At 42.4% G+C, this 22543-nt stretch overlaps 1 protein-coding gene across 1 annotated transcript in view; it reads left to right on the top strand.

The window, feature by feature from the left end:
• Positions 1-22543, top strand: part of TPH2 (tryptophan hydroxylase 2) — a 101297-nt gene that overhangs the window by 66293 nt on the left and 12461 nt on the right. The window contains exons 9-10 of the mRNA XM_089921046.1: positions 13470-13565; positions 22392-22525. Coding sequence (XP_089777172.1) covers positions 13470-13565; positions 22392-22525 — 230 coding nt within the window. The remainder of the gene's footprint in view (positions 1-13469; positions 13566-22391; positions 22526-22543) is intronic.

Raw genomic sequence — 22543 nt, forward strand, 5'->3', positions numbered from 1 at the left:
TGCTGGATTTCTACTGCATATCTTTTCCATAGCTCTGATAGAATGAATTATGGCCCGTTCATTTATTCATTCAGTGAATGAGCATCTACTATGTGTCAGGCATCAGGAATTCAACTGTAAAACAGGTAGGCATGGTCCTGCTTCTTGGGGACTTGCAGTTTAGTGAGGGATACAGATAAGGATTTATTTATTTATTAAGTTTTTTTTTTTTTTTTATGTGAACCATTTTTAAAGTCTTTACTGAATTTGTTACAATATTGCTTCTGTTTCATGTTTTGTTTTTTTGGCCCTGAGGCATGTGGGATCTTGGTTCCCCTACCAGGGATCGAACTTATACCCCCTACATTGGAAGGCGAAGTCTCAACCATTGGACCACCAGGGAAATCCCACAGATAAGGATTTAAATATAACTTAAGTGCAAAGACAGGGAAAGGAAGGCGCTTGGGTCAGGTCAGGTTCAGGGAGAGGAATGCATGATCAAAAGTGGTTTCCTGGGAGAATACTTTCTCGGCAGTCAAGTTATTATTTTTTAATTTGCTGTTATATATGCTTACTGAGAGAATAGATGTTAATACTTCAGGGAACATTTGCATCTCAACAGGCTTTCTTCATATTGCAAAGTGCCTTAAATTGGGTTTCGGGAACTGTTGACCTGTAATTAAGCCTGCCATCGCCTATCCAGAAGGGGACTCTCTGTAGAATCAGAGTCCTGAGACAAGGGATGAGTCAGCCATGAACATGACTATGGTCTTAATCACCTCAGAGCAGGGAACCTTCACCTAAATTTCAGCTCTTACATTGATTTAGCATTTGACATGTGTTTATTCACTTGAGTCTCACAATGGCACTTCAAGATAGGCAGGACTCATATTATTATCCCCTGGCACACTCCTTGGTATCCACATGGTGCTATACACAAAATTGGTGCCCAGTAAAAATTTGGCAAGGAAAGGAATCTCCATTTTATAAATGAATAAAGGGAGGCTTAGACAAGTGAAATGACTTGCCCCAAATCATACAGTACAATAATGGCAGAGACTGAGCTACTAGATTTTCCGCATCCTGACCTGGTGCACCAACCCACTTCTCAGGAGTTTAGGATGTCAAGGCAACGCGTGATCAGCTGAGGCAGCAGAGACATGTGCTTGGTGTCCTGGAGGCAAGTTATTGTGACAGAAGTGGGATTCGGGCTCTTTAAATCATGCTACCCTCTAAAGGGATTACAAATTAGAGTCCTCTGCTCTGGTTAATGTCTGTGAGGAAAAAAAAAATAGAGTCTACACCTTGATTAAACTTAAAAAATGGCCTGCATTTCCACTTCAGAGGCTATCACATGACCATCTAGATTCCTAGCTTCTCTTGAAAAGACCAGCGCCTCTGGCAGTCAGACTGCCTTTACCCAAGGACACACTTGGCAAGCGCTGAGTCGGTGTCCCCATTAGATGGCATACGTGATACTGAGTTGGGAAGTGAAATTTCATCTCCAGTCACCTGCCCTTTACTGCTCAGGGGACTCTATTGATCAGGGGACGGTGGAGAGAACAGAGGGAATGGCGTTCTAGGCAGCAGCAAACATACCAGTTCTCTTGGTGGCCAGAGCCAGAGGGTAAGTTTGGTTAAATAGCTTCTCATGAGACACCAAAATATTTCAAGTTTACTGTCTCATGAATTCTCACTATCCTGTAGCAAATCTTTTTTGTGCCCATCAAATAATGCATCTGTATCCAATGTAAGTAGATTGCTGTAGTTTAAAGCAATACTATGTAGTATTTGGTTTTGTGCTGTGTAATATGTCTTTTTTTTTTTAAGATGTTGGGGTTAGGAGTTTATTAATTTTATTATTTATTTTTGCTGTGTTGGGTCTTCGTTTCTGTGCAAGGGCTTTCTCTAGTTGTGGCAAGCAGGGGCCACTCTACATCGCGGTGCGCGGGCCTCTCACTGTCGCGAACTCTCTCGTTGCGGAGCACAGGCTCCAGACGCGCAGGCTCAGTAGTTGTGGCTCACGGGCCTAGTTGCTCCGCGGCATGTGGGATCCTCCCAGACCAGGGCTCGAGCCCGTGTCCCCTGCATCGGCAGGCAGATTCTCAACCACTGTGCCACCAGGGGAGCCCTGTAATATGTCTTTTCAGCATAAACATGATGTATTTAATTTTCAACCCAGCCTCATTTATTGTAGTCTCAGCTCTCCTGAGCTGGGTTAGTTGCAGTACTGTTGCTCACTGGCAAGGCTCAGAAGACTGGGCTTCCTGTTATGGCTGGTTTCTAGTGTGTGTTCCCCACTGGCCCCGGGTAGGTCTCTGATGTGCTACTTGACTGATCTAGGGTCCACACCCTAGATTGAAGGCACCTAACCCAGTGCAAGCCAGGCCAGGATGACTGTAGGCAAGCTAGACAGGCCCCTATCTTTCCTGACGCATACCAAGCTCAGCTGTCACAAAGGTGACATAAACATCAGTTCTAGGGCCTGCAGTCGCTGAGAACAGAGGCAAACCGGATGGTGTAGTACAAACAACATGGACATTGGGGGTCAGGCACAACTGATTCCAGTCCAGCTCTGTTGCCCCCAAACTTGCCCAAGTAGCTCAGCCTAAGCCTCAGTCTTCCCATTGGTAAAATGGGGGGTGTGATTTAGCGCTGGGACATAATAAGAATTCAATGAATGTTAGTTATTCATTTGTTTTTCTCCATTTTACAGACACGGAACCTAAGGCTCAGAAAGGCTAGGTAACTTTCCTAAGGTCAGGGAAATGGCAGAGCCTGTCTTTGAACCTTGGTCTTCTGCTCCAAAGTCAAGCTCTCAAACCACCATATTATGTTACCTTCACATCGCCTGCCTCTGGGGGTTGTGGTGAGCATGATGTAAGGTGTTTAGCTCAGTGGTAGAGTGTAGGTTTCAGTCATTGGCAGTGATGATTAGAGGTAGGGGAGCTCAACTGAGCTGAAATTCTATCTAGAGCTTCAATTACCTATAGACCCTTGTTGTCACAGGGACCCCAGTTCATAGGTAAGTCTTTCCAACCCCATTTACCCATATAGATGGTTAGTGTTGACTCTGAGTGTGAGAGATGATGATGGTAGTGGTGTTGGTTAGTGAATGGAAAAGAAACATGACTTCATTAATAAAAGCTTAATATAGAGGACAGCTTAGTGCAATGTGGTGGTAAAAATGGCTCTCCCTGTTAAACGTACTTTTCTCTCCAGTTTTCAGACATACAATCACTTTGCAAGATTCTTGGTCTTGCCTGGAAATAAATAGGTAAGCAAATGCCAGCTCTTTAGTCCTAGTGTCTGGGAGGGCGCTGCTTTTCCTAACACAGGGATAAAAATAAAACGACCCTCTAGAAGTGGTGGTGACGACCCTCAGCTTACTTGGGAGTCAATGAGAACCTCATTTTTCATACAGGCATTCGAGAGCTGACCTTTAAAATCACCACATCTGGGGAGAATGTGTGATTTGATGCAGAACATTTTAAAACGTGCCAAAGGATGAATGGATGAGAATGTGTTCATCAGTTTTCTTCTCCTTCAAGGAGCTCAGAGTTGCTTAGGTTATAAAAGTCAGTTCTTGGGCACTTCCAAACCTATAGCATTTGCTTCAGTAGGTCTTCTGTGCAAAGTAGATTAAAGCACATATATACACGGAATGCTGATCCATGCACCTGATACGAAAATGATGGGGGGGGGTGTGTGTCTGTGTCCTCAGAGTGAAGTTTAGCCATTTCAAGGTAGCTAGTTATACAGTAAGTTCAACAAAGGGTCGTTTGGATAAAAGATGGAATTTCTCTACAAGAAGAGCCAAACTCTGTGAATCACTTTGTTATGGAGGCTCATGCACTACATCTAGGGTCCAAGCAGTAATTCTGAATATAAGACCAGCTTTTGATTTGTGAACCCAAATACCTGCAGGTTCAGAAGACATTAAAAAGAAGCTTATTTGTATTCCTAAAGCCCTTTTTTAAAGAGCCACAGACTTTTGTGGAAAACAGAATTGGACGCGTGGTCATCTCCCAAATTCATCTCCAGGAGAAAATAGTATCTGTCTGATCTCATGTGTCATCATCTGCTAAATGAAGGTCCAGGCAGGGATGCTGATAGAAATTCCTCGTGGGTGCTAATTCTGAACAGTCTGGGCAGTGAGGCACTTCAAGGGCGGGATTGATCACAAACTCCCCCATACCCCGACCAAGCATAGTTAGCATTTTTCTTGACTCGTTTCCAGTCTTAGAAACAGCAAACTGAAAAACTTTCCCCCGTATGTTTTTGGATGAGGATCCAGATGTCAGAATTGGCGAATTTTCAGAGTTGTTCCTTGTCACGAAGCCACTTAACCACAAGATTGCTGAGCTTCTGCAGGAGATACCTGCCAATCAGCCGTCATCCTGGCTCCTGAAGGCCTGCGAGAAGGCCGGTTCCTCCCTTCCTTACTGGCTCAGAGGCCCATTGGCTTTTGTCGAATGGGGCATAGAGAGAGGTCAAGGGACTGATCTATTTCTGAAGCTATAAGTAAAAAATGATTTGATGGCTACAGTAGAGAGGTTTTCATCTTTTCAAAATGTCTGTAATGTTGGAAAATGTGCTGAGGGTAGTAGTTACTGATCTGGAAGATTGGCATGGACACTGTTGGCTTAGCCTGCTGGGAAATTCTTCTTGCTTCACTATTTCCTCCCTTCCTTCAATATTTGCTAAGCACCTGCTACATGTCAGGCAGGGGGCTAGAGACCAGCCATGAAACAACAACGAAAACAAGTCAGACCCTGTCCCTGACCTCAGAGTCTGGTGGAGGGAGAGGCAAGAAGACTGGAGATTTCTTTCTGGATCTGGAAGTACAACACTGATGGTAGAAGAAGGGCACCTCATCTGGCAGACCAGCAGGAATTCGGCAAAGGGGCTGAGTAATGACAAGAGCATCGCAGGCAGAGCAAGGGTGGTGTGTGAAGGCCTAGATGGGAAGCTGAAAAGAGCGTGTCCATCTGCACAATTGCAAATTGTGCAATTCCCTGGGCGGGGGGGGGGGGGGGCGCTGGGGGGTGGGCAATAGCGAGGGAGGGGGCTGGAGGAGGCAGGGGCCCTAAGATCCCTGAGGGTCTGTTCTGCCGAACTATGGACCTGTACTCTAGGCTGGTGGCGACAGTGAACGTTTGTAATTGGGCCACCATATGGCCATCGTGACCTGACATTATGCCCTGGGGGTGGAGTGTCTTAGAGTGGATCCTGTCCGAGTTTTAGGGGTGGACCAACGGCTCAGGTGGCCCTGATATTAAGTGAATGCTTGCCATTCTGTTAGTCCATGAGCAGGGGGCAAGGGATGAGAGATGTTTCTTTTTTCTTTGTCTTTTTTTAAATTAAAAAATACCATTAAAGCCTGATGTAAAAACTAGTAAGTGTTACATGATACTAAGGCAGGTGGTCTCCTTTGAAGTTGAAAATGCTCTCAGATAAGCTGAAGAAGGGGCAATAAAACTGAAATGGCCAGAGGGCACTTAAACAAATCATCCATTTGTTCTTGAAAGCAACCAAAAAAGATATAGGAAAGGGTAGTTAAGAAACACACAGAAAAGTCCTGACTAAAACAGTGCTGCTAAAAATCGCCTGTGTCAATGTATTCTTCACTAAAAGTTGTCTTCTGCTGACGCTTCTTTTTCTCCCTACGGGTGTGCCTTTTATCTATGATGATCAGTTTTCCACAAGGATTGCCATAATGTTTCCTTCGAGCTTAGGTTTTTACATTTTAATTCATTCCATGGCTCTTCTTAATTGCTCTTTTCACAATTCAGGGTCATTGTTTTCTAGCAGACAGAACATACTCAAATCCGAACCCTCTTCTTTTTCTCAACTTGTTTTTGTCTGTCTCGGCTTGAGGAGAACCCCTGAAGAAGGAGGCGGTCTCTACCATTCAAGTGGAGCCTGTGATCTGGTCCATTCTATACTTTGATTTACCTTTAACTTCCTACGATTTGCACTTTGGGTTCCCAGAAATCACTCCCCTCCCCCAGCCCCTCGATGTTACTCTTTCCAACAACTTCCTGTCTTCCTGAAATCCCTCTGAGATCCCACTTATCCTTCAAAAAGTCCAACATAAACTTCATATTCCTCGTCTTCTGAGACAGATAAGCACACTGCAATTTGACAGAAATTTATGGTAGGATTAAAACAGCAGGACATTATTATTACTGTTGTTGCTCTTATTTTTACACTAGTCTTGTCTACCCGTTTGTATTGTACCTTTCTTGAGCATAGAGACCATATCTTTAGCTACTTTTGTAATCTCAAGTAGAGCTCGGCACAGTAGAATTGAACAAGTATAAATTTTAAAAGTGTATTGATTAAGTTGTGACCTGCCAAGAGCTATAGTGGTTTTCATTTAGAGGCTCGTGCAAAATATGAGTGTGGAGACAATCCTGCAAGGCATCTGAACAATAATCCCTAGGATCTAGACAGTGACTGGCCCTCGAATCTGTGAACACAGAGCGGGTGGCTTCCTTTGGCCAAGGGGAGGCTTCGAGATGGGGTGTGAGGGGCCAGTGGTTACAGAGCGGCTATAGCCCAGGACTGCAAAAAACCAATGTCTTCCAGCTCTAAGTTTCTAGCATTTCTTACATTTTTGTTTCACACCGGAGTAGCCCAGAGTAAACTAATGAAGCCTGCAAAATCCCCCTTTCTGCTATCTTTTGGAGCCCAGTTCCAGAGGATGTCTCTAGCCAGTAACCCTTGCTCTGCAAACAAAGCCCAGCGGGTAATCGTTGCACCCTAGTGTGACTTGGCTTTATGTGTGACTCCTGGCAGTTTAAATGGTCAAAGAAACAACAGCAAAAATTGATGTCTGGTGAGAAGTTTTCTATCTTGTGACATTTGAGTGGTGACCTCCATGGCTTAAGCAGGGCAGCCTCCATTTTCACTTTCGTTTCCCAGTGTGGATTTGTACAGTATTGCCTTAGCAGTTCTATTTCAAAGTTTCCCCCTTGGCTATCAAGCCTCATTTCTGTTCCAATCCTATTATTATTTGCAGTTTAATCAAGATTAAGGGAATTGTGGCCAAAGGTGAGAAGGTACTTGCTGCTTGTAAGCTGAAATTTGATGTGGCTAAAATCCAAACTCTAGTAGCTGGGGATTCATGGTAGAGGAGTGAGTGGGTTGGGATCTTGGACCCTCTTCACTGGTTCAACAATTTTTCAAGTGTATTCTTTGACATGCTAGTTGTTTGATGGAAAGATGTTAGAGAAAGGAAGGCTGTGAGACACATGGCTCTTTTTCTGTGTTTTTATCTGCACTTACTGAGGTGCAGATCCCTGGTGTAAGAACATCTTTGCATAGCATTCTTCCTTTCTGGGACTGATCCTCTTGTTATGACATGGGTACCAAATAGAACGATACTCGTCACACTTGTGTGGGAGCCGGGTCCTCTAGGCCCCAGCTTCATGGGTGTTGAGACCTTATTTTCTCGATCATGAAGAAGTGGTGGTGCTGGGGAGGGTAGGGGGAACAGAACCCAGGAGAGGGCTGGGGCAGCGTGGCTGGCTGAGGGCACTTGGGGAGTGTGGAGTCATAGCTATTTATACCCATTCTGGAAGTAGTTCAGTATTTCAGCAACAGGGACTGTTGTGCTAGTTTGACGGGCTGGTAGTGGCTCTGCACCTGTAAGTGCACTTGCTGGTGAGGAAACAAGGCGGGATCTGAAGTTAGGAAGCTGGAGTTTGACTCCTAGCTCTGCCAACCATGGGTCGAGGAATCTGGGCCGATCCCTTGATCATTGAGACTCAGCTTTCCCATCAGTACAATGGAAAAAATAGTAACTACTCTATCAAGTTAGTAGGAAGGGAGCAGACGTGCAGTAAGATGACATGTGTGCAAACACTTTGTTAAACTGCAGCTCTACTGGCTAAGTTTTCCTATTATTTTGATATCTTACTGTCGTGATTGAATTCTGTTGTTTAGTGAAAACTTCAAGTATGGAAGTGTTTAGGGTTGTTTAGTCAAACACCAAATATTGTATTTCTGTGCTTTTTGAGTTGTTGGATCTGCTTTTGGTATATTTTTCTAGATCCCCTCTCATGTTAGGGTGTGGGCTTAGAAGCTACATAACTGAAGTTTATTTGAACTGTGTACTAGATAAGGATAAATGGGGTCTGGTTGAGGGCCTGAGGGATTCTTTTACATGTAAAGCAAATCACATTTAGTGCATAACCTTTTGTTATGTTCAGCACATCTCAGTTAGGGCCGTTTCCGACATTCTTTGCTAACTTCTTGGTTCCTGTCTGTTCTGCCTATGTGGATGATGGAATTCTAGATGTGGAATGATGTATGTATGCAATTACTTAGAAGTATACATTATCAGTTTGAAAAGATCATATTTTTAGTGAAGGCAGTAGAGAATATACATCACTCACTGATTCACTCACTCAGGCATTTATTAAATGATGTGTATAGACCACTTTCCCAGACAAAGTAAAAGAAGTAGGATACCTGGCTGTTTTCCTAGGACTTTGCGCACCATTTTAATCCAATTTAAGAATACAGACTGACTCTCAGGAAGAGGTGATATAATTATTTCAAAGGATTCAGAGAGTTGGGGAACTGGGAGGCAACAGGACCCTTCCAGAGGAAAATTGGAACAATAAATTTCTTTTTCACCAAGAATTTGAAAAAGGTGTACATCTCTTTAATTGGAGTATGGTATGTGCCTTAGCAAGAGCTTCAGGTACCTAACACCAAACGTAAAAAGGATGTTGCATCGTGTCCTTTTGTAAATCACTATGTGGGACCAAGTGGATTTTGTTGGTGTGTTCAGTGTCTCTGGACGATGTTCCTTCCTGCTCTCACAATGTCCATTTGGCTAGGCCAGAACTGTTGCGAGAGTGGTGCACTACCAGTAGTGATCGGAAGATGGCAGCATTGGGCGACCTATCTCATTTTCTTAAGCACGCTCCCTGCTAGCTCATCCTGTGGCTGTGTTCCACAGCCGTGTTTGGATCTCAGATCGTCACTCAGACCTTCTTCTGCTTCATGACTATGTTTATGTAAATGACTCTGCTTTTCTTCTAGGGAAGAGGTCCGATATATAATTCCTGTTTTGGTTTTCAGTTAATGATTATATGTAATTATATTCGAATAAAATATTTATAAATAATTACTTATAATTAGTGGTATGTAGAACTTGGAATTCATGAACATCAGCTTTGCTGAAAGGTACCCTTCAATTTGGGAGGTGTTAATCTTAGTATTATTGTTTGTTTCTGTTTAAAAGACATTAGTGACCAAGACTCTGCAATCCTCTTTTACAGGAATTCTTATAGGGCTCAGGTTTTTTATTTTTTGTGGGGTTTTTTTTTTTTTTTTTTGATAATAGGTAGGATATTTATTTGGTAAATCTCTTGGGAATATATTACAGATCCACATATGGCAAGTGCTCTGAGGAAAACAAATTATATTTTCTTAAAATTTCAAGAAGCAGTTAGCTACCCTTGAATTTTGAAGGGTCTCCAGGGGTCATCCAGTCCAACTCTAAGTAGGCTTTGCACTTAAAACCGGGCAGAAAACACATGCAATTGCCCCCTCCTCCCCATTAGTGATTGTGCCCACGGTCTTCTGCATTTTGAGGTCTATACCTTATGCATTTTGAGGCATTAGAAACAGAAAGAGAAAAATTATCCTGAGCAAGTCCATAATTCAAATTTTGCCAACACCTGAGCTTCAGGTACATTTTATCATCCCTCTTTATCTGTTAGTCACACATGGAGCCGCAAATGGAAAGCTATCTCAAGGTGAAAGGTCTAATTCTCTGGTGAGAGGAGGCTGTAGAAGCAGCATCTAGGCTCATTCCTTGGTCGAGGACAGCAGGAAACCAGAGGGAAAGACAGTTAGGGAATGAGCAGATGGAACTGTGTAAGGTCAGAGTTTCTGGAAGGATTCCCAGATGAGGGATGGGGCCAGAGAGCATTCTAAGCAACGGGAAGGAAGACACCCAGTGGCTCTTCCCTCTGAGGTTACCCTGATTCTAGAAGCACAAGGATCGAAGACACACTGATAGATTTACCTTGGAATTTTTAGCCGAGTTGATGCAGACCTTTTAATTCCTGCCTCACACTAGGACGGGATGCCAGATCTAGGGGAAGCCCGTGAGAATGGTGCACCAGATTTTCTCAGGGACTCTCTCAGCCTGCTTTGTTTTGGATCATAACCATGACCGTGCATTATGTACGCATTGATATAACGTAAGCAAAATTAAAAATGCACACAATAGGCTGACCTAAATGCTCCTGTAGCTGGCTTCATATGTGTACTATTCTGGAGGCTTTTGAACATGAGAGCACATTTTTTCACAAACTCTTCTGTATTCAATGTTAAGGCTCCAAGGATTTCACATCATGTGCTATAAATGCAATACAAATTAGAGAAATCACCCAAAGACACACTAAGAAGATGTCATGAGATTCTGATTTTCCTGATTTCACCTTTCATTTCCCCAGTTTTTTGGTGGTAAGGAAAAAATCATGCATCTATTAATCTTTTACCTGGAAACTTTAAAATGTGACAGATGTTGAGCTCATAAAACACTGAGCTCTAGATCTCTTAAATATCACCATCTAGACCCGTCCTGGGTAAATCACTTCATCTCCTTAAACTTGAGCTTTCCTTTTGGTAAAGTAAGAGGCTGAACTTCCAGGTTTCCTGTTCTATGACTGTATGATCACTTTTCCACCATGCCCAAGACTGTGCAAAATTTTTTGGAGGACAGACTTGAGGGCTGTATTTTAACATTTCTTTCTTTTTTGTAATTGAAGTATATTTGACTTACAATATTATGTTAGTTTCATGTGTACAACGTAATGATTCATTGTTTCTATACGTTACAAAATAATCACCATGATAAGTCTAGTTACCATCTGTCACCATACAAAGTTATTACAATATTATTGACTGTATTCCCTATGCTGTACATTTCATCCTCTGTATTTTAACTTTTCAACACATCTTCACATCTCTTATTTTGGTTCTTCTCATGAGGCCTCTGTGATACTGAGTTCTCCCAACCCCCTGCTACCCCTGGCCCAAGTCATCCTCTAAGTCGCTCATCACCCTTGTCTTGACTGCCACTGCCTTCCAACTGGTCTCTCTGCTTCCACCCTTGCCCCCTATAATCTCTTCTTTACTGAGCACCAGCGTGATCTTTTGGAAATAAAATCAGAACACATGTGTCTCCAGCCTAAAACCTTCCAATAGCTTCCCAGACACCCTTGGAAATACACATCTATCCATGCCTCAGGGCCTTTGCATTTGCTATTTCCTTTGCTGGGAACACTCTTTCCCCTAGGTCTTTGTACAACTGGCTTGTTCATTTTCTTAAAGAAAGGGCCATTTTCAAGTAGGTTGCAGCTTAAAGATCACTCCTGCAGAGAGGCTTTCCCTGATCCCTCCATCTAAAACAGCCGTATCCTCTGCTTGCTCTCTGACACTTACATGATATTATTATTTATATAGCAGATTTATATAGCAGATTTCGCCTGACATTCATCCTGTATGTTGATTTTTGTTGTTGTTACTTGTCTCATCCCAGGAGCATACCTGCTTCATGGGTTGGGGAACTTTGTTCCCTTGTTCTCTGCTAGAGCGGAGTCTGGCATATAATAGGTTTGTAGGAGTGTCTGTAGAATAAGTAGATGAATGAATAGACGTCATAGGAAGGAAAACTACAACCCAGAGAGGTTGTGGTCACAGAGCTAATTAGAAGCAGGGGTAAGACTAGGACTCAGGCCTCCTTGTGTGTGTCTTTCCTCCATGTCCTGCTGTCACACAAAAAGCCTAATCTAGAAATACTTCATTCACTGTTTGTTTATTTGTTCACCGGATATTTATTGAGCCCTTATTATGTTTCTGGCACTAGTCTGTGTCAGTTGTTCTCAGCCAGGAGTGATGTTGCCCCTCTGGGAACATTTTTCAATGTCTGGTCGCTGCAGATGGGGTGGCGGGGTGCTACTGGCATCTAGGGGACAGAGCCAGGGATGCTGCTAAACATCCTCCAGTGTACAGGATAGCCCCCTGCAGCAAAGAGTTATCCAGCCCAATGTGTCAACACTGCTGAGATTGGGGAACTCTGTTCTAGATGAACAGACCGTGATACTGCTCTCATGGAGTTCATGGCTTTGTGGGGGGAGACAGATGACAAACAGTATATTTCATACATAAAGACCATGTCAAAAAAGTGATGGGACAGAAAAGAAAGACAAGTCAGAACAGAGTAAGAGGGGGTGCCGGTGGGTGCTGTGGGTGGTGACAGGGTAGGAATGGCTGTAATTTTCACCTCTTTGGGAGATGCATCAAGAAAGGAAATTTTGCCTCTGGAGGCTCAGCTCCATGACCTGGAATGACCAGGCCTTCGGGTCCAGCCCAGGGCTACAGAGCATTGACCACTCAACTTCAGAGATCGTCCACACATAATAAAAATATAAAACCCTGCAGAACCAAGGGACATCTTAACCTCCAGATAAAAATAGAGCAAATAGCCATGGGCTAGAAATAATTAGTATTTTCTGCTCCTTTTCAGGGATGTTTTCGTTCTCTTTCTCAACCCCTTCATTGCTCCATCATCACTAATGCAGGACAGTGTTAATTTGATGAAATTTTTTATTGCTCACTGTCAGCTTCTCACTTTCCTCTCGGAGCACAAATAGTGTAATTTCAGCCCCTCTCAAGAGTATCATGAGTTTTTTGGTTGTACAGAGATTTCTGTCTGTCTAGGTTGATTTCCTAGGAACTCAACAGAAGCAAGTGTAGATTTAAATATCTTGGGGAAGCTGTAGTAGTTGATGATGGTAAAACTCGGGCCAATGAAATCGTTCTTACTATATGTATTTAATGTATATGTATATAAGTATGTATACATGTAAGTGCATACGTAGGTATCCATTTAAGATTTCGCTAAGAAAATGGCAATTTGGTAGGTATATACTTGTTTTCTTGCTCTTTCCTGGTTTCTTCACCACAATTCTTTACCAAGCATTGGCGCATAGTAGGTACTCAACAAATGTTCGTTGAATGAATAAACAAACTGCAAAAATCAGTTTAGGATTACTGAATTCCAAGTTATTTTTCCACATTTACACGGTGCTACTGAACCACAACTTATTAAATATAGTAGCATATTCTTCTGGCATTATCACTGTGACATATTCATTCTTTCTAAATCTGTGTTTTTTTAAATTTTAGAGTCATTGCAAGGACTATGATTTGACTCATAGGGTTTCTGAATCCAGGAAGCAAAAGACTCTTAGTAGTTAATACTTTTTCCATTTACCTTTAAACTAGGGAGGGATTATTAGGCAATAAATGTCAATAAATCTTCTTGACTTAAACGCGTTTTAATTGACAGTGCTGAAGAAATTATGCAGAGTGCACCATTTTATTTTGGGTGCCATTTTATTTTACAGAAGAACTTATTGCCCATTTCACTGGCTGTGTGTCCACTTCTTTTTCAGTGCTATTTCTTCACTATTGAGTTTGGCCTTTGCAAGCAAGAAGGGCAGCTGCGGGCATATGGAGCTGGACTGCTTTCCTCCATTGGAGAATTAAAGGTATGAAGCTGTAAACGCAAATATCCTTCCCGAGCAAACTGGTTCAAGGTCATGGAAGATATTGATTTGTCTGTCTGAGTCTCTCTACTCGCAGATACCCCATGAATATTTAGTACAGGGGATTTGGTGCCTCATATGTGGGTGCTGACCTAACTTTTTGCACTTCTGAAAATGGGTCATGCCTTTCTGGGTTTGTGGTGTGACTCAAATGGATGAGCAGCCATGTGCACGAATCAACAGGAGTGACAAATGTATGCTCAGATGTTGGGTAACAAATGACTGGCCTAAATTTAGTGCTGAAAACTGGGCACTGAGCTAGCAGTGATCCTACTGATTGAAATTCCCTTGTAAGGGTGGCTTGGCCTCTCTCATTTCTGTCATCACCATGGCTCCCATGGATTCCCCAGCATCTGCTTCCCAAAGGAGAATTAGAGGTTATTTTAGCTTCTTCAGAATTAATGTAAATTAAAACATTTATGGGCATATACAATAAAAAAAAACATCTAAATAAATATGTGGTCCAAGAGGTATCTAATATGTGTAGTGATGCCTAAGGGATGCTTTTTTTTTTTTTTTTGTCTTAAAATACAGTTAAAAAATCATTTATTCAGAAATGTTGGAGTCTGGGGCATTCTGATCATTTAAATATTCTGGTTACTTAAGAATTGCTATCTGTATACCACTGGGGGATAGCAAGTTTTGATGAATTTAGAATGCATTGTGATATCTAATCTGGAAACGGTACTGAAAATAATTTAATCTTTCTTTGATTATTCAGACTAAGGTCAGGATTATGGATGATCCTAGGGTTTTTATTTTGAGTATTTATTATCTTTACATAATGTAACTGGGATATATATGATTACTGGAATTTTTTAGATGTTTGTACTTTCGAAAGATGCAATTTAACTGTAGTTTCATTGAGTCCATTCACTTTATGACTTCATTCATTCATTCATTCCACAAATATTTGGTTGAGCATCTACTATGCACCATGTACTATGCCAGGCACTGAGGATACAAGGACAAATAATGATGATGAAGAATAAGAATATGAAGAAGGTAACAACTGCCTCAAAAGACACTTAAATAGACTTTAGTATTTTAGGGGCTTTAAGCATATTAACCCACTTAATTCTCATAACAACCCAATGGGATAAATAACACCATTATCACAGATGAGAAAACTGAGGTATAAAGACATTAAGGAGCTTGTTCAAGGTCACACAGCTAATAAGTGTTGGAGGTGGTCCCAAGTCCAGGCAGTCTAGGCTCCAGGATCCAAGCCCTTGACCATTAGGCCCTATTGCCTGGGATCCCTGTTATCAAGGAGGTTACATTCTAGTGCAGGAGATAAATGACCAAGATAATACAGACAGTGTGACAAATGTGCCTGGCACATTTTAGCCCATGCCTGGGAAGGCTTCCTGATGAGGGTCCTGCTGCCCACGGTGATGCTGGAGGAGTGGGAAGGATGAATAAGGGATGGATGAGATGCTGGATCAGTCAGCACATAGCAGTGTGTGTGCTCTACCCAAAGCCTGGCCCATTAAGGGAGCTGCCTGAGGCCCTGTCTGGCTGGAATAGATGATAATATTTAATGTAACAAAAGCCTGATGTAATGTGTTAAAATTTTCTTTCTTTTTTTTTTTTTTTTTTTTTTTTACTAAATTCTCAACAACAAAAAAATCCATTTGGGGTTAATCTCAAAGCCCACAGCAATAGCATGATGTCATATGTCTGTAAGACCCGTGTCTTCTATAGATTGTTTCTTGATTTCCCTGAGAAAAGAATTAGTCAGAAAATTATGTAGCTCTTGAGCTACATCTATTTACATTCTCTTCAGAGGGCTTATAAATGATACCAGAAACAAAAGAAACAAGTCTCTCTTATTGCCCCAACTTTCAGCAGGGTCCTCTGGTCTGGTTAATGAGGCATGTGTAGGCAGCACTGGGGTGAATCTGTTGTTTTTGTTCCTATATTGGTATGGACCGAATTGTCTGGAAATGGAAATCAGCCAGAAACATGTGAAGGGCATTGTCTGCCATGAATCTTCTTGTTCTGGTCCACCACCTCTGGTCATTAGCATTCTTCCAATCCCAAATTTCAACACTCCTATGATTGCTACTTTAGACCATTTTTACAACTCAGAAATTCCTTCTATATGAAATGTCTTCTGACTGTTCACAGAGAATACGTAACATGAGACCTTTCCTTAGAGTCTTAGCTTTACCCTCACCCCATCCCTGCCCCGCTCCGTGTCAGCGTCCAGAGCCTTCCCCCAGCGCTTGTGAATACATCTGTCCAACTTTTATTTGGAAGAACAAATGATAGTTCTGAGCCCAGGTGGGGATAACTTTATTATTATTATTATTATTTGCGGTACGCGGGCCTCTCACTGTTGTGGCCTCTCCCGTTGCGGAGCACAGGCTCCGGACGCGTAGGCTCAGCGGCCATGGCTCACGGGCGCAGCCACTCTGCAGCATGTGGGATCTTCCTGGACCGGGGCACGAACCCATGTCCCCTGCATCGGCAGGCGGACTCTCAACCACTGCACCACCAGGGAAGCCCGGGGGATAACTTTATTAATAGCATTATAATAATTCCTGTGCAAACCCACTTACAGTTTTGAATGCAGTTACCTTTTGTGGTAAAATGTGTTTTTGCTGTTCCAATTATAGGCCATATGTAGGTCTCGGGTAAGTTGTTGGAGGTTTTGGTATAGTCCTTATAATTTTTACATAACTATGCACAGTTCATCTTCTTTCCTTGAACTGAACACATTTTAAAATGTGTGCTTTAAGAGGCTAAGTTTTCGGAGTGTAAATGTTGCACGTCAGAGCTGGCCAAGCACTTCCAAGTACTGTATCTATAGTTTGAAGGATAGCTTTCATTTTTCCCTCTTATTTTTTGACAGTGCTTATTTTTTATCTTTGAAGAGAGAAAAAAATAAATATGGAAATGCTTATAAAATCTAACATAAATCTGATAATTATAAAGACAATTTTTAAAGAATCTCAACAATGATTGCTCTCTCTCTTGTTCTAATTATTTTTTCGGTGATGTACTTTTATGAATTCCAAAAATGTATTTGGGAAGGGCCTTTCCATACCTTCATCACTGTGGGGAGCAGTTAATAATGAGCTAGATCATCTGGAAAACTGACTTTAACAAAAGGTTGAGAATAGAATAATTGCTTGCTGTTCACCCACAGTCTAGTATGTGTCTTTCCTTTAATGTTCTTTTTTCTCTCTATCTCAGAGTTGACCTAACTATGTAAGTCTCTCATTAAAAAATTTTTATTCACTCATTCATTCATTTATTTTATTCAACAAACTCAAAATTGAAAGTTCAGATTTCAAGAAACTTGGAGTCTCTAGAAGGGAAGGTCTAAGAAAGTGATGAATATGGGTCTTTGCTGAATCCAGTTCCCCTGGAGAAGCAACAGTGAGGAGATCTTGTTCACACGAGGTGGTAAGCAATTGATTACTAATCGATGAGCTGGCTGAGTCTTATCTCAAAAAGTTAATCCATGTCAGAGCAAAAGGCAATCTCTCCTTTTTCATGGGTGAGGGTAAAGTCTAGTTCTTTGTTTCCTTAAGGGCAGAGATTAGATTTTTTTGGTAAATGGCCTTAGCACCTACCCCATAGGAGTTGCTGGAATATTACATACAAATACACGTGTTCTGCTTTTCAGGTTTTGACAAAGCTGGTGGTTTTTAAAATTTTAATTATTATTGTATTTTGGCTTTAGTTTTAGGATATCCTTGTATGGTGAATTTATTGTACTGCTTTTATAGAGCTATTCATCAGCCTTCACAGAACAGCCTTATATTTATTACAATCGTTTGTATTTACAACCACTTGCAGCAACTCTGTGAGGTGGTGAGAATTACTGCCAGGCTGTAGAGAAGAGGCCCAAGGCCCCCGTGGGTTCCCTGAGGTCATCCAGTATGTCAGCGGGACTCTGAGAGCATCTGAGCTCTCACACCTTTCCTGCGTTCCAATGGCTCACAGCTCCCTTCCTCTTGCCTCTTCCTTTCCTTCAGTTAGCACTGTTAGTAATAACAGAGCAAATGCCGGACACTGGGAGCCGGAGAAGGGTCTTTGGCTTTTACACTGGGATTTCTTGAAGAGCGAGTTTGTTCCCTCCCTCCTGCAGCTTATTCAAACTGCTGAAACTTTCAACATCACTGATGAAAAGAAGTGTGATGCCATCATCACCCAGTTTGGCAATAGGGATGTTGCTACCACATTGTGCTCGGTTAGCAGGAAGAACATTCGAGGAAGGTTCAAAGATTTAATAGACACACATACGTACATACATATACAAATGTATATATTTGTTGTTCTGACGTGGGAAAGGATGATCGTAGTGTGAGTGTATGCAAATTTTTATTCAGAATCTAGGGCCCAAACTATCTAGACTTCACACTTGAGTTTTTTCCTAACTTTAACCAGTCCTAATATAGAGGGTGAGGATCACAGGTTTACATCTAGAAGAGGTGAGATAATAACTCTGTGTCATTGCAAAGACAGGTGGCTGGAAGGAAGGAAGATTTTTGAGCTGATGAACTCAGGACAGGCACTGTTGCAGTCTAGGACCTGGCAGCCTCATAGCTAGGGCCATGCTTCTTTTCTTGATGGGTTCCAGAGGAGCTGTACCAATGGTGGAAGGTGTGGCTGGTTGCATATGTACACCAAGCATCATCTGGAGACTGAAGTAGCAAGGATAACATAATTTACTGAACACGTCCCATGTGCCAGGCTCTTTGCATGTATTGCCTCCTTTAATTCTCACCATATTCCTGGATTATAGATAACTGTAAGTATTTCCGTTTTCCAGATTAACACAGGAATAGGCTGACAGAGGTGAAATAATTTGCCACAGATCATGTAGAAGCTAATTGGGTTCTGGGAAATTTTTGATGTTGAAAGAGATTTTTTATTTAAAAGACTGGAACTGGCAAATAAGTCTTAATTTGTGTGCTAAAGCCAATTAATTGGTAACGGCCGTCTCTGTTGGGAAGGGTGGGAAGGCCATGCCCAGGCCCAGTGGGAAAGGCTGCTATGGTGAATTTACACTGGTTGGGGTGGAGGGAGGGGATGGTGGTATGAGAGCCGTGTATTTGCAGGCCCTGTTAAAATCATATTGCAAGAAGAGCTTTAGAATTCATGTAGATATAACCTTTTCAGTTTATCAAAGAGGAAACTGCATCTTAACCTGCGGAATTTTCACTCATTTGATAAACCTGTGGGACAGCTGTGTTTAGAACCTAGGTCTCCTGGCTCCAAGTCCTGGGTTGTTGTCTTTGGCCCTATGGGTAAATGCAAAACAGTCCTTTTTGAGAGCATGTAGACGAGAGGTGATTCTCAAGTATTTCTGCACTTTAAAAATGGCTTGAGAGTAAAACACTGTCAGCCAGATTCTCTCAGCATTATAAAGCCTCTCTCTGCAGGAAGTTGGATTAATTCTTGCAGACTTCAGGATATCAGACTGTTAACACTTTGGAAAGGGTTCACCGTGAAGCTCTCTAGGGACATCAAGCAGTTTGTCTCAATGTTTACAGAGAAGCTACTCTGGACACAGAGGAGAGGGCATGATAGCTGCTCCCTAAAACCAAGGTCGCTTAGAGAGAGACATGGATAGGAGCTGAGAAGCAAACTCAGTAGGACTTTGCTCTACTGGACAGTGGAATTAATAAAGACATGAATGCTATTTTATGGCCCTTGAGCTATGCTTCAGTGTTCAGAAACAGGGGCCCTCATGGGCTGCATGCATGTTCCTGGCATTCATCACACAAGGGAGCTCCCCATCAGTAAATGAGACCACTTACAGGTGTGATCACCACCTCATTTGTTGGCCTCACTCCGTGGCTGCTCCCCCAACTCTGGGCTCTCTCCAGGCTAATCCTTGGGTGCCATTATCATTTCCATATTTGTAACAGCCAAGGGAGAGAACTGGTCCCATGCTCCATGGATGGAGAGGTCCCCAGCACGTAACCAGGTATGGGACGCAGCAGGATCTTGAGGATAGACTGCATTGTTGAGAGCTTAGAACAATGAGCTTCCCGCTTTCCTTTTGATTAGTACATTAGGCAAGCGTGAGATATATTACCTGATGGTCTTTGCTTCAAATCATATGCTGTGAATCCACTGACTTTTCTTGAAGTCTGGGGCAGAGCACCCTGCCCCCTGGGCTTTTTCTTGATCCACTCTCATCCCATTTACCTGTTAAAAAGATGAAATGAGCTCATTTGAGTATCCAGTAGAATCATAACATGATACATTTTTCTAAAACTACACTGATTTCGGTCTCTGTTATTACATACACATCTTCTGGAGGCATCCTCTACACAGGGTGACTGCTGAGGGTGCTAATGTCCTATCACAGCATTCCAGACCTAAGCAGACTAGTTTCACCCTCTTCCTTTGCTTGTCCTTGACCTAGTGAAAAGTCTGGCTCAGCTGGAAAGCCCTGAGGGAGCCATGGCTTAAATGTTCATATAGTCTATATTGCTCCCACTCTGCCATGCCCCTGAATGCGGGGCTGAGAACATGGAAACATCTAGGACTCTGGGTCAGTCACTGTCCTCCTTTTCATATGTACTGATGGATAAATGGACAATTAGAGTAACATACTAAATAAAACGCACCCAGAGTGTATGGCTGCGAAGAAAGGAACTTCTAGCTCTGAAAGCCAATAGGGGGCCTATTCTTTGCAGAGGAGCAACAGCTCTCATCAAAGCACATTTTGTTTCTTGAAACTGTGAAATTGTTTTTAAAATGTGGACAGAATTATTCGTCATGTGGAACCCCAAATCCCTTGATGTTCACTGCACTGCATTGAACCTAGCACAAATGCATTTGCTGGTGTAGTGACCTTCCGCTTACAGTGAAGTTGTTCTGTGGGCCAAAAACCATGAGTCCACTCCAAGGGGCCCTCTGCATTCCCTGATTCACATATGCATTGATCTGGACAACGGAACTTTGTGGGAAAGCAAATCAAACACAGGGTAGGACCATGTGCCCTTTCTCTTGCCTGTCAGTCCTTGGGTTCACAATTACATTTTCAAACTTAGGGAAGTATGTAGCCTTCTTCATGGAAGGCTGTAAATCATTCCATGCATTTTGAAATTGTTGGGGGAATGTACCAAGAATACTGAACAGGAAAGGTTTTTCAGCGTTTCTCCAGGAAATCTTAGCAGTTAGAGATTGAAAAGTGCTTTGGGTGGAATCCAGAGACTGGAATAGAGTGTCTTCAGAAATCACCCAGCCCAAACCTCTCACTTACACTTGAGGAAACGGAGGCCTAGAGAGGTGAAATCATTTGCCAAGGTTATCCAGTTAATAGCAACGCCTGGACTAGAGCCCGAGTTTTCTAATTCTCAGTTCAAGGCTGTTTCTGCTACCCCTTTCTCTCTTTGCCTCTCTCTCCCAACTAGTTTACCCTTTAAATTAAGAAAGAGAGAATCTAGAGGAGTATTTCTCAAAATATAGTTCACAACCATCTGTGTGTGAATCACTTTGGATGCCTTTAAAATGCAGATTTCTGGGATTTATCCAGACCTACCAAATAATATTGAGGCCTGAGTATCTGCATTTTCTTTCTTTCTTTCTTTCTTTTGGCTGCATTGGGTCTTTGTTGCTGTGCACAGGCTTTCTCAAGTTGTGGTGAACAGGGGCTACTCTTTGTTGTGGTGCTTGGGCTTCTCATTGCGGTGGCTTCACTTGTTGTGGAGCACGGGCTCTAGGCGTGCAGGCTTCAGTAGTTGTGGCTCGTGGGTTCTAGAGCACAGGCTCAGTAGTTATGGCTCACGGGATTAGTTGCTCCGCGGCATGTGGAATCTTCCCAGACCAGGGCTCGAACTCATGTCCCCTGCATTGGCAGGCAGATTCTTAACCACTGCGCCACGAGGGAAGTCCCATATCTGCATTTTCTACAAGCTCCTCAGTGATTCTTAGGCATATTCTGTGTGAGAACCGTCAATCCAGGGGCTATAAATAGGCAGGTGGCACCTGGCAGGAAATGAGCGCTAACTTTTAGCATCCCTGAATTTATCTTGAGAATAAAATCATTCATTGTTCCTTGCTCTTCTTAGTGCCAGTCATGTAGTGAGCTGAACGGGGCTAATGATGCTTCAAATAGTAATTACATTGGCTTTCCTGTTTCCCTAATGCCTGCTGTGGGCATAACTATAACTATTAATACTAGCTCTTTTTTTCCCCCACCTGGCAATGTTTATTTGCTGTATATTTCTCTGCTGTGCTTGGGGGAAGGTAAACGAATGCTTCGCACGTATCCTTGAATATACAGGCCTACTCCAGCCTCTGTTGGTACACAGTACCTGGCCTCAAAATGTCTCGCAATGAGTCCACACATAGTTCAGTCAGGGTCCCCATCACCTCTCCATGCAGGTAATTATTACTTTTGCCATTTAAGGGAAATTTCAGTACATTGCTTATAGCAATAAATTTAGGACCATATTTGTGCTCTCCTGCTTCTATTCATAGCATAGATCTAAAATTCCATTTCTATGGGGTTACAGCTCTGAACTGTCCTTCAGTATGAATTTTGTTGATAACAAATAAAATAATGCCATGTCTCATTTTTTTCCCTCAGCAACTAACAGACTTACAAACAAACAAACAAAAAACCCCTTAACACTCAATTTCCCCTGCACGTGGGAGAGTTCCATATTTCATGGTAGGTGAGTAGCTGAATAGTTCTGTAAAATGATTGAGCTGTGCTGTAGGAATGTGACATGGTGGCACTTTGGAAAGTCTCATTCTGGAGTTTAACGGGTTTTGCGGTATGTTTTGCAGCATGCTCTTTCTGACAAGGCATGTGTGAAAGCCTTTGACCCAAAGACAACTTGCTTACAGGAATGCCTTATCACCACCTTCCAGGAAGCCTACTTTGTTTCAGAAAGTTTTGAAGAAGCCAAAGAAAAGATGAGGTAAATTTATTTTTCTTC

This window comes from Delphinapterus leucas, chromosome 11 (assembly GCF_059928025.1).
Source record: "Delphinapterus leucas isolate spDelLeu-1000000601 "Yukka" chromosome 11, BTC_Dleu_Yukka2, whole genome shotgun sequence".
NCBI lineage: Eukaryota > Metazoa > Chordata > Mammalia > Artiodactyla > Monodontidae > Delphinapterus > Delphinapterus leucas.